The sequence below is a fragment of the Vulpes vulpes genome, chromosome 14 (genome assembly GCF_048418805.1).
Source record: "Vulpes vulpes isolate BD-2025 chromosome 14, VulVul3, whole genome shotgun sequence".
Taxonomy (NCBI): domain Eukaryota; kingdom Metazoa; phylum Chordata; class Mammalia; order Carnivora; family Canidae; genus Vulpes; species Vulpes vulpes.
In genome coordinates this window covers 21,356,025-21,368,713 of record NC_132793.1, presented here as the reverse complement: position 1 = coordinate 21,368,713, position 12,689 = coordinate 21,356,025, and the positions used below count along the sequence as shown (strand labels likewise).

General features: G+C 41.6%; 1 protein-coding gene across 3 annotated transcripts in view; it reads left to right on the top strand.

Annotated features, from left to right (window-relative positions):
- CTNNBL1 (catenin beta like 1) overlaps positions 1 to 12,689 on the top strand; it is a 163,285-nt gene that overhangs the window by 43,505 nt on the left and 107,091 nt on the right. For 2 of the 3 annotated variants that reach the window (XM_026009709.2, XM_026009708.2), the window contains exons 4-5: positions 1,125 to 1,264; positions 10,445 to 10,542. In XM_026009709.2, the coding sequence (XP_025865494.1) occupies positions 1,125 to 1,264; positions 10,445 to 10,542 (238 nt within the window). Of the gene's footprint in view, positions 1 to 1,124; positions 1,267 to 10,444; positions 10,543 to 12,689 lie in introns of all 3 variants that reach the window. The other variant, XM_072735880.1, reaches the window with a different exon arrangement.

Below are 12,689 nucleotides of genomic sequence, written 5' to 3'. Positions count from 1 at the left end.
TATCTATCTATCTATCTATCTATCTATCTATCTATCGGAGAGAGAAGGAGAATGTGTGAGCAGGGAGGAACAGAAGGAGAGGGAAGGAATCTTAGGTAGGCTGCACCCTGAATGCTGAGCCTGATAATGGGGCTTGATTACACAACCCTGAGATCACGACCTGAGCCAAAACTGAGAGTCAGATGCTCAACTGACTGAGCCCCTGGGTGCCCCTCACCTCAGGTCTTGATCTCAGGGTCATGAGTTCAAGTCCCACATTGGGCTTCACACTGGGCATGGAGCCTACTTCAACAACAACAACGACATAACTACTGCTTCCCTTCAGTTACTCTCAGTTGGGTATTGTTCAGTTGCTTTATGTGGATTGGCTCACTTCCTCCTCAGGGCAAACCTTCCTGTCTTGTTCATCAAAGGCTTAGTGGGCATTTCTTATATGTCAAATACTGGGGGAGGGCTGGGAGAGGTGAATGCAGAGCAGTTTTGTTCTTAGCGCCTGGGCCTAGATTTGTTGAAAGGTTCAGGTGTGAAAATGTGAGTGGAGTATCATACTGTGTAAGGTTTGGTGGTGATTATAGGATGCCAGAGACTAGCTCTGCTTTACTTTGGTATCTACCTTCTAATCAGCTCACTGAGAGGGTTTGGAGGAAGGCAGGGTATTTTTGGATGGCAGGAGAATCCCAATATCTTCCTTTGGGCAAGGAGAATAATTGGCCCTTGCTCTGAAGTGGCAGGTAAGAGAAACCCTTTTTGGATTAGTAGGATAACTGTGTCAGGACAACACGGTGGATTGCCACACTGAGCGGTAATGGTAGCTAATCTACAGGACTGGTGGGCAGATCATTTAATGCTACAAAATGCTTCAGGAGCCTCTAAAAGGCAACTTGTGACTGCAAGAGTAAGGGGAACCCTGTAATGAGATCTGAATCCAAGATTGATTTTTGTAATGAGGAAATTGATTTCTCAAGGAAATTGTGTGACAGTATGATGTTTGGATGAGTGTACTTCCTGGTTGGTCTGTTGCAGACACTTTGACAGATTGTCTGTCTGGATTATGTTGCTCTTTGCTCCTCATTGCTGAGAGTATCCCTTTCCTTTCACTGATGCTGTCTTGTTTTCCCTTCTAGGTTTATGGAGTCTGAGCTGGACCTGAATGACATCATTCAGGAGATGCACGTGGTGGCCACCATGCCAGACCTGTACCACCTTCTAGTGGAGCTGAATGCTGTGCAGTCTCTTCTTGGCTTACTTGGACATGATAATACAGATATCCTTTCAGATATGTCCTCAGTAGGAAGGCTGACAGAGTGAGGGAATACTGTTTACTCTCTACTCCTGTCTGTCTCTGCTGATGTCTGCTGTTCACGTCTGGTGTTCTGTTTTCATTCTAATTATCTCCCATCTTGAAACACACGCTGCTCTTTACTTATTTGAAAATCTGTTTTTATCTATGAATAAATCTTGGGCAATCCTTAATTGTCCTCTATTTTCTCTTATTAGTGCTGGAACTCGTTGTGATGTATCTGTTCATACCTTAATAGCATTAATTTCTTGGGATCTTGGTTTTCCAGGTCCATTATAGCGGCAAGGCCAGATAGGATTTGAATCTGTTGATCTAGACATCATTCTGCTAACAGATGGCCCAGTGGAGATGAGACAAAAGGAGGCAGTGAACCGTGGTAGAAAGCACATTGGAATGTCCGGGAAGATAGGGATTTAATCTCTTCTGTCCATTGCTGTATTCCCTATACCTTAAAAAAGGTTTGCTGCACAGAAACATGCAATATTTATTGAATGAGCATTAGATCCAAACAGATGACCTAGGTTTGACCCCTAGCTTCATTTCTTATATGAAATTTGGTGCCCCTCCAGCCCTCAGAATTGTCATCTGCGGAAGTGGAGTTGCCTTTCATTGTTAGGGAGTATTAAGGAAGACCATGTAAAGGCTAAGCAGTTTCTAACACACAGTAGGTGCTTAGTAGATACTACTTTTAACTGAATTTGAATGGTGACCTCCAAAACTGTTTTATACCTTGTCTTTGCTCTTAGATGTGCAGCAGCTTTCTGCAAATGGTTTCTGATGTGCCTGTGGTTGGGGATATGTTCACTAAAGCAAATTCTCTTCCAATAGTTGTTCTGTTTGAATCCAGATTTCTGAAGGTATGAGACAAATGTAGTCTGCCTGAATGATATTCACAGGGAATCTGCTGCTGCTTCATGTGGTTTTCATCTTCCTGGTAATCTCTCTCCTGAGAGCATGTCTGACTAGATTCTTTCCTGCCTGATAATTCTCATAGAAATAAGTCAGTGAATAATTTTAATGCAGGCTTCTTGAAGGGTGATCTTAAGCCATTTCTGAGACTTGTAAGGTTAGATAGTATTAAGAATCACTCTGTCAGTCCCCAGGTTGCTGAGTGTGTTCCTTGGGTGTACTGCTGGATTCTGGGTTGTATGAAAACCCTGGTTGATTAGCTTGTTTCTGGATCAGCTTAGTATAGGATCTCATGAATTAATTCAGTAGATATGCTTCGAGTGCTTATTATTATGCACCAGGCACTATACTAGACCCCTAGGAACAATGGACTAGACTGGATGTTCAAGCAGCATCAGTCACTAAATTACATGTTTGGGTATCTGCCCTATTCAAGATACTGACTAGTCCTCACAGAGTTCTAGTTGTGACTTCACATTTTAACTCACCTACAGAATGGTAGATTTTCAGAATCCAAACAGACCTGAGAGATGACTTAGCCCAGTGCCTTATTTTTTTATTTTGTGACAAATCAGAGGTCTGCATGTTGGACAGCTAACTGTTGAGGTTGAGCCTGGGTCTTTAGGCCCCTGATTTCCAGTCCAGTGTTGTTTCAAGTGTACCTTGAGCCTTCCCCTCTAGGATTGACTGCATCTCTGACAGATTTGCACAGTGTCATCTGCTACTTTGTGTATTCACACAGGAATCACCAAGTTTGTTTCTGGAAATACAACTCTTGTTCCCTTTTTCTGTTCCTGCTAATTCAAAGTAATAGTAGCAGCTTTCCGAAGATCCTGACATTTTGCTGATTCACCAGCCTGGTTCCTGCTGGGGAGAAGACTGACACAAGAAGTGCTGTTCGACATCGGCATACTTGGGAAAGGCAAGGGCACAGATGTTCCAAGTTGTTAAGTTCTGGTCTTTAAAAAGGAAAAAAACAAGTCCCCCTATAATAACTTTGACAGACTGCCATTTCCCTCCTGTTTTCTCAGAGCTAAACTGTGTTTTTTTCCCCCCTCTCATATGCCAACCTTCACCCTACTGCCCTAATGATATTTTTTTTAAATTTGATTTTTAATTATGCCCTACATCAAATTTAAAGTGCATTTGAAATTTTTTTAATTACCTAATTTTAATTAGCTGCAGCAATTAGGGTAAATGTCATCCTTCTCAAAGTACAGTTTTTCTTGAAAGTGGTTTCAGGAAAGGGTAGGCCCTCTTGACTTGCATCTGACACATCCTCTCCCATTTCAGGACGCTGATCTCCCAGTAGCACTGCACTCTGCTTCTTGTCTTATCTGTGATCTATAATGGAGATTTTTCTTCAGGAGATGCTTGTTAACAATTTACTGTTGTACAGCTGTAACTGCCCGAAACACCTTACCATGAATAAACAATTTCATGGCAGTCATGACTTAAATCTTTCATCTTTTTTAACTCTTCATTTATCAACCAAGACCATATGTGGCTGGTTATGCTCCTGGCAAGCACAGGTCATCTTTGCTTTGTCCTTCTCTGAGAAAACATAAACTATAGGGATTTTAATTGGATCAGAGGCTGGTTTGTTGTAACCTTAAGAGGTAGAGGATGCGAGAAAACAGCTTGTGCCTCGTCCTTTCAACCGTGAGAAGCAGCTTCAGAGTTTATTCTGGCGCTCTGCATCACTGCTGCTCGTGAGGGCCTGTCAGCGCTTCTGTGCCTCATCTCTCCCCTTGAGAGGCTGGATCCCAGCCATCGGTTGGCTGCAGAGTGGAATTCTGGTCTGTGAAGAGCGTTTCTGGGGGTGAGGGGCAGAGAGGGAGGGGCATACCCCTCACACAGTATTGAAGAGTCACTCTGAATGTGCTAGAAGGGAACACAAGATAGGATCCAACAGCTGCTGTCTTTTAGAAATACTGCTTTTTAAAACCATTCTTCCTTTGAAGTAAGTGATTTAAATATGTTTAGAGCCCCTTTTTTTGGTGAACCTTTTGGAGTGTTTCTACAAAAACATAAAATCAAAGGTACATTTAAAGATATTTTCTTAAGGTTCTGCTAAACAGTTTTTGTGGCCCAGTTTTAGCCATATTTACTCATTTTGCCTAAAGGAACAAGGAAGAATAAAACAGGGGAAGATAAAACCCCAGGTGGTGGCTTGTCACCCCTTTTCCCACCAACAAAAATAATAAATGACCACAGCATCAAATCCATAAGCATCCTATTTTTGTATGTTATTAGCTTCGTTCTCAACTTGAGTGACAAGTCCGTGGAATCCTTTCTGAAGTACTTGTGGTAGATCACGGCATTTATTGGCTTCCTCCTTTTTGTGATAAGCTCTGTTGGGTCCTCTTGGGGAAAGAAGAAATAATAACTCTAGTCGAGCAAAAACACTCACTTACTTACAAGTTACTTGCTATGTGTGGTAAGTGCCCTTGGAGTATTATGCTCACGAGATGCCATTGGAGTTCTGAGGTGTGAGTCATTTCTGGCTTGGGGGTGATTAGGGAATTGGGCATTGGAGATGGGTAAGCCTTTGATAGATGTGGAGATTAGAGTGTGTTTCAAGTTTATTTTCATGGTCTGTACCTTGGCAATGGAAATTGCCATTTCTTACGTGCTAGAAGCTGATGTGCTCATGTAGTCGGTACAAACTAACCAGGATATCAGGCTCATGACTTTTCTTGAAAATAAAACAAAACCCAAAACATCAAGACTACTGCTTCCCAGGTAGGTGCTCTGTTCTTTAAAATATATATACATTGAGTAAACCAAATCGTTCAAAGTCTGCTTTCTCTCCACCTGTTTGTGATTCAGAAAAATGAGGTCTCATTGTAATGGTAGCTTAAGGCATTATTATAGCAGGTTGCATACTAATATGCAGGAGAGAGAAATTTGTTAGTTATAGGGGAGATTATTGGTGCTGATGGAACAGCTTTTTTTTTTGTCTGGGATAATTTTAGGTTATTAGAACTATTCTTTCCTAAATTACTGTCTGCTTTGCTTAGACTCTAGGAAGCCAGGAAGACCTGCAAAGTTGTCCTGTTGGATTTTGTGAAGAATTACTGTGGGAATTGGAAAATAAAGAGCAGACAGGCTTTTTTCAGACCAGCAGGGATCAATTGAATTTGAGCAGTTTGGGTGTGAGAAAGCTAAAGTGGAACAAACTGACTGCAACACACCATCTTGTCCCAGAGGATGTGTACAATAGTCAGGGGTGCCATGTGTTAGAGCCCCAGTGTTAATGAGCAGGAATAGGGCTGGGAAGTGTTTGAGCCTCTTAAGGGCTTTCTTCTAATTGGACTGGGAGGGAGTTGGCTATTGCTCCAGTGCATTCCTACAAGCACTAACAAGACTGTGTATCTTGAACTGTTGTTTTGCTGGGAGCTATTCTCATCTTGATATTTCCAGAATCAAAACTACATTGAAAAGAAAGTACTTCTTTTTCTCGTTCAGTAGTTTGACATGCCTGATAATCTGTGCTGATAAGTCACCCATTTTTCTGGAGCCATTTAAATATGCTCTGAAGAAAGTCAGGTCAGGTAAAAAGTGCCAAAATGGTAATCTAGGAAAAGAACCTCTTAATGTTGACATTTGATCTTATTTATGAGATTTAGGTGAATTCCATGCCCCTGGAAGATAGGGTGGTTTGTAACCTGCTTTGGACATCTCCCCTGTGGCATAATAGTGCCCATTAGCATGTAGTAGGTATTTAATGAATCTTGAATGAGTGCATTTTCTCCCTCATATTAGTTTAATCTAGGAATGGGAGAAAATTAAGAGTCCAGGTTTATTCTAGGTAGCTCTGTGCCAACTATTTTAAAAAGAGAAAAAGACCATTGTGTTTGTGTTTTGAAATACATCTGCATTAATTGAGCCATATCGAATCACTGTCCTAACCTAGGAGTAAAAGAAAAAAGATTAAAACAAAACAAAACCCACATTTGTTCCATTAAATTGGGTATAGTCTCTGGATCTAGACTGGTTCATTTTTTTTTTTTTTAAGGAATTCTTTTTGAAATGACTTTAAAAAAAATGCCATCTGCTTATTACATCTTATAACTTTGTTCCTTATGGACACATCTCATTGGAGATTAATGAGATTAATGTTTAGTTTCTGTACCCAAACTCTACGTGGATCATATCCAAAAGCAAATATCTAAAGCCAAAAAGTGGAAGTAAATACCCTCTTTTTCCAAGAGCCTTTGTATTCTGGACCATTTCATGCCCAGCTGGTCTTTTCTACTTCACCTCTTATTACACTAGCTTATTGCCCCAGTAGTGGACAGGTACGGAGGGAGTGTGCGGGGTGGCCTTTCTACTCGACATGACAAAATAGGCTATCAAAAACTGTGTTTTAGTAATTCACAGAGAGACAGGCTCTCTGTTTTCCTATTATACTTGGACGGGAGAGCCTTTTACCTTGTGAAATGAAATTGTAACTACAGTGGAAAAACCTATCACCCATGCCCAGAGTCTGCTTGTGAAGAAATGTTGGATGGGCGGCAGACCATGCTGAATTTTCTCATCAAGATTGAGAGTCTGCCTGTCTATCTTTAGTTTTGGTTCTCATTCCTCTTTCTGGTCTTCAAATGACTCCTGTCTTCTGGGTCATATTACATTATCCCGGAGTTGATAATTAAAATTATGGACTTATTACTGCCTTGCTGAAAGGTTATTTGGTGAAAGTTAGGAATTTATGTAAAATCAGTTAGCAGTAGAATTGATGAGATGTTTACCTGTCATGGTAGCTGATAACTGGTTTCACGTTTGACTTCTCAACTGAGGCAGGAGAATAGGCAAGGAGATAACCATTGGAACATTTTAAGAAATGACTTTCCTTGGTGAAAGTTAGACATTTATCCTGTCCTATATAAAACTACCACCATTGTCAATTTTTTTTCCTTTTTATAAAAAGTTCCTAGGTTTAATGTGACACATCTGTGAGCATGGTATAAGACTAATCAAAGAAAAATATGATATCTGGCCCATAAGACCTTGGAGGCTGAAAAAGGACTTGATCAATCTGAATGTCTATGGCATAGCCGAAATATAAAATTAGATCTTCCAATCCATTGTGACCCAGATAGGAAGACCATGCTGTTGTTAGCTTACATTTTAGATTTTAGAGGCTTCGGGAGAAAGTGAAGGCAACAGTGAGGGCTGGGCTTTCGCTGTTCTCTGGGAAGACTTGGCTAACAGTCTTTATTATAAGATACTTTCATGTTTTCTTAGTACTTTGATTTGCTTGGTCTTTGATATTACATGATGTTATTTATTCCTTCTAGCTACTCAGTGAGATGGGCTGAGCAGAGATCATTGCTACCGTTTTACAGGTGAGGAAACTAAGGTGTAAGGAGTTGAAGGGGCTTGGACAGAATTATACAACTAGAGATAATTTCGGGATAGTTCAGGTCACTAAAGATAGAAAGCAAAGATGGATACGACATGACTCCTGTCCTCATGTTTGCTCTGACTCTTCATCTGTTGTTCTTTCATATATACCCCACCTGTCTCTTGAGGCTCTTGTTTAATGAACAGTCATCATATATGAGTTCTTAGTTCTGCATGGCGTTATTCAAGGGAGGTAATGATAGTACTCTACATGCCTGATGTTCTTGTCCTACAGACCTCTAACTAACTCTACAGTGGATGGATGGATGGATGGATGGATGGAGAGATGAAATGCCATGCATATTAAATAAGCATGTGAATAGATAATAGGATTTTTACACTCTATATGGAAGAACTTTTTAAGAGCATATATTTGGGAGTTTCTTAGATGAGGAGGGTGAGGGGGAGTTTTCAGCATCTTTTTTCTTCCTGAAACTTTTAATAATTCTTGGTAGAAATCTGTGACAGTTCCCTATAATTACAATAGAGTCATTAGCTAGAATTTACCTGAACCTAGCCCTGTTTAAACTTGGTATGTATTCCCCTGTGCAGTAATATGAAGTGTAGTGGCTAAAGTATCATTTTTGGAACCAGATGGACCTAACATTCTCCCTTAGTATTACAGTGACCTTTAGCTAAAGTACTTAACCACTTTGAGCTTTTTACCTCTCTGATCTGTAAAATAGGGATCACACGTATCTTATAATGCCCTTGTGTGAATTTGGTAGCACAGTGCTTGGCATAATGACTTTTAGACATGGTAGTTATTACAGTGGCGACCACTGCAGTCTTTACTACTAGTTCCTACAAGTCAGGGGTAGCTCTGGGGCTTCTAGAGGTTAGTTTGGTAGCCAGTTTTTTTTTTCTTAATTAATTCAGCTTAAGTGTTTTGGTTTACTATATGTCAAATATGATGTGTGGTCTTCTGTGTCACCTGCTTTCTGGTTACTTTGTTAATGAAAACTAGACTAGCACATAAAGGAGTTTTGTCCAAAGTTGTCTTAAGTTTTGTAGCACTCTGGTGTTTTGGGTCAATATCACTTTAAAGACTGAATGAAGGTGGCACAGAGAGTTTAATTACTTGTGCTTGATGGTCAACTGGTCAGTTACAGATGAATAAAACAAACCTGCTAATATTTTTTCTTTCAGCAAAAAATGTTCATAAAATACCTGGAATATCAGTTGGCACTGAGCAAGTCCTATCATTCTTATTACTGTGTCCTATATCTTTCCTTTTATTTTTTCTTTCCAGTTCTAGTGAAACTGCCCTGGTTCTGACCTTGTCTCACTCTGAATTCGGGTTCATGGTATCTTTTCCTCCAGACCTGGCTCCCGCCCAGCCCTCACAGTTACCTGCTCATCCTGCCTCCCATCTGCCCACCCCCACCCCCTGCACTAGGTGCTTTCATGCAGCCTGCACACAGCTATTAGCTTATTCTTTCAAAATATTATTCTCTTCATGTGGTTCTTTTTTTTTTTTAAGATTATATTTATTTATTCATGAGAGACACACAGAGAGAGAGAGAGAGAGAAGCAGAGGGAGAAGCAGGCTCCATGCAAGGGGCCCGATGTGGGATTCGATCCCGGGACTCCAGGATCACGTCCTGGGCCAAAGGCAGGCGCTAAACCGCTGAGCTACCCAGGGATCCCCTCTTCATATAGTTCTAGTTGTAATTTTCTCTCTTCTCCCCTTTCTTTGTCCTCCCCTCCTTCCCTGATCCTCTTTATTCTCTTCTTCATGTACCTTTGTACATTCCAGTCTCTCTGTGTGGCTTTCTTGTCCCTCTGCCCTCATCCTTTTTATTTTTTATTTATTTATTTATTTATTTTTTCCTCATCCTTTTTAATTTCTTGTTTTCTGACCAATTTTCTAGCACATCATTCCTGATTTCCAAGTTCAGTTTGGTAGCCCCTTTTCTAGGATGTCTGTATTCCTCATTTGTTACATGTTGGCAGTTGCCTGTGGTGTGTAATTTTTAAATTACTCTGATTTTTGAACTTCCTCATTTTGTAGATGAGGGAACTGAGGCCCACATTGAATAAGAATAATGGATTTGCTTTTGTCACCATCACGGTGCTTTCTTCTTGTAGACATTCAGAAATGCAGGTCGGCAGAGCACGGTATCGGTGTCCGTGTATGTGTTGGGAGAGAGAGAGAGGGATTGTGTTTCCAGGGTGAAGAAGGGAAACAGTTTCCAAACATAACTCCTTTGTTCTCTCTTTCATGTTTTCTTTCATATATATTTTCCTCTTTCTATTTTTGCCTAGTGTTTAATTCTCATTGTTCTTCCTTTTATGTCCACAGTAGCTCAGTGTTTAAGGAGAGGGAGCTGGGGGGTGGGGGGGAGTGTTTAGCGCAGTCCAGTGTAAAGCCTTCCCTCTACATCTGAAACTGATTTCGTTGTGCCCTGCTCTCTGCCGACCTCTTGGTGAACACCAGCCATCTCATCTCAGAAATCGTTACTGCCTTCGAAGGTGAACTGTACAGGATAGTGCAGATTATACTGAGTTCTAAGAATTTAAATTGTGAGATAGGGTTAAGGGTGTTGGCCTCCAGAGCAATTTATTTGAAATTTATGAAAATGCGGTGAACCTATGGAATAAGTGACCAGGAAAGCAGCATAAGGAAAAAGACTGAGTTAGTTAACAACATTGACTGAACACCCACTGTGAGTAGAACCCTGTTGAAGAGATGTTAATAAAACCACAGTGTATTAAAGGTGAATGGTAATAAAATGATTGACAAGGAAACAGGAGGGAAGGAAAGAGTTTGATAAAATGTCAGTAGGGTTTCAATATGTACGTGATACCCTTAACACTTTTCACATGTGTCCATAGCTGTGGTTGATTTGCTTCAGGAATTAACAGATATAGACACCCTTCATGAGAGTGAAGAGGGAGCGGAAGTACTCATTGATGCTCTGGTAAGTTGCACATCCAGGTTGACTTTGTGGGTATGTGCATCATCCCTGTTGTGTCTGTGAGTGGCAGCAGGTGGGTGTGGGCTCTGTGGTGAGACTCCTGAATGAGGAGAGTGAGAAAGTAGAAATGCAACTTGGGGGGGTGGTACTTGATAACTCTGGAACTGTGTTAAGGAAGGAGTTATAGAGGCCTAGCATTTACTAAATATCTACTGTAGGCAGGCTTCTTCTCATTTCTTTTTTTTTTTTTTAAAGATTTTATTTATTTATTCATGAGAGACACACAGAGAGAGAGAGGCAGAGACACAGGCAGAAGGAGAAGCAGGCTCCATGCAGGGAACCTGATGTGGGACTCGATCCCGGGACTCCAGGTTCACTCCCTGGGCTGAAGGCAGGTGCTAAGCCGCTGAGCTACTCAGGGCATCCCCTTTTTCTCATTTCTTTCACTTTATGTGATCCTCACCATATCCTTTCACATGGATATTACCATATCCCCATTTCCAGCTGTGCCACTGAGGCTTACAAAGGCAAAGACAGTTTGCCCTGGTCACATAGCTGGGCTTTGAACCTATGTTCTCCTTGACTCTGTGTTCTCCTGGACTCCGTGTTCCTGTTCTAACCCTAACCATGGTGCTGCTAACCTTTTCACAGATGTTTTTTCTCTCCTCTCCAAGCACCAGTGAATATAGATACCATTATTATTTTACAGATGGGGAATTGGGGAACGTTAAAAGTAAGGACAGATGTTCTAGCTCATCCAGCCAGAGTTGCATCCCCTGCCTGTAGAGACAGGGCCGATGGCTTTCTCTGTGCTTTTTTTGTGGAGCCTGGGCAAGGCTTCAGAGTCTTCTAGGCAGCAGCCAGTCAGAAGGAGTTTCTGTGTGAGTTAAACATAGAATTTAACTCATCACATGAGGAAACCCAGATACAGAAGGACAGCCCTCCACTGGGTCAATCAGCCAGGCCCTGACACCAGAGCCTGTTTGTTCAGATCCCCACCACACCAGCTTCCCTCTCTAGCCAGTGATTGTAGAAGCCTCCAAGACTGGAAAGGTGCCACAACTGGCAAGTGGTGGAGGGAGTCTGGTCCAGCCTCTTACCCTGATACCCTGATACTTCCTGTGGGGCTCTGTCCACCCAGCATGCTGTCTCCCTCTAGGCTCTGTTAAGTTTCCCTCTGTTATCTTCTGCTATCTTGTCTTTTCTTCTAAGAATGTCTGTAAAATCTGGTTTTGATGTAGTTTATAGTTTATCAAAGATGGCTGCAGTAGGTTGTATTAAAAGCACTGGAGTGTTTGTTAGGCTATATTCTGGCCCCATCTCAAACCCACTGAATCAGAATGGCTGCGACTGGGGCCCCAAATGATTCTGACACCCCATTGCTGCTCCACCCACCCTCTCCTCACTCTTTCTCTCTCAAGGTCCTTGACACTAGAAATTTTCCATGTGCCATGCTTGTTACTGGTATTTGGTGTGAATGGAAAGGCTGTGAACCCACTGGATATGAAGGACTGTCTCCTACAGAGCATGAGGCTGGAGTCCAGCAGGGCTATTTGTGACTGAGTTTGATGAAAATTTCTATTGCCATTTTTCTTTCAAGCTCCTTCCTAGAGCGAACTGCCACTTTTGTAGAATTCAGGACCTTTATTTTTCATTTGAACCACTGTGCAGAAAGAAAAGGATGATGTTGGGTTGTCCTTTTGTTTTGAGGAGCATCTGAAGGAAGGCTGTGGCCCCCTTGCTCCTGCTCTGGGTCCCCACAGTGGCATTTGTGCAGTCTTACCTACTAAAGGTTAATTATAGTGGCCCTGAGTGAGCCTTCCTGCCTGGTCCCTGGGCTGATTTTAATTACCGTCCTTTGCCTGTGTGAATAGGGGAGATGAGAGAGAGAGCAGCTAGCCTGGCTGCTGCCTGTAAAACGTACCCAGAAACAGCAATTCACACAAAAGCCCCCTTTGTGTTTTCTGTGTTGCTAAGCCCACCAACAAAAGCTGGATTGTGCAGATTTTATTGTTTGTTTGGAAAGAAACAGTTCATCCTCAGTCTGGGGAGCTGTTAGGTAGCTGCTACACAGGGTTTTCTGTTTGTTTAGGGTTTTTTTTTTTTTTATTATTATCATTTTAAGATTTTGACTCTTAACAGCTTTATAC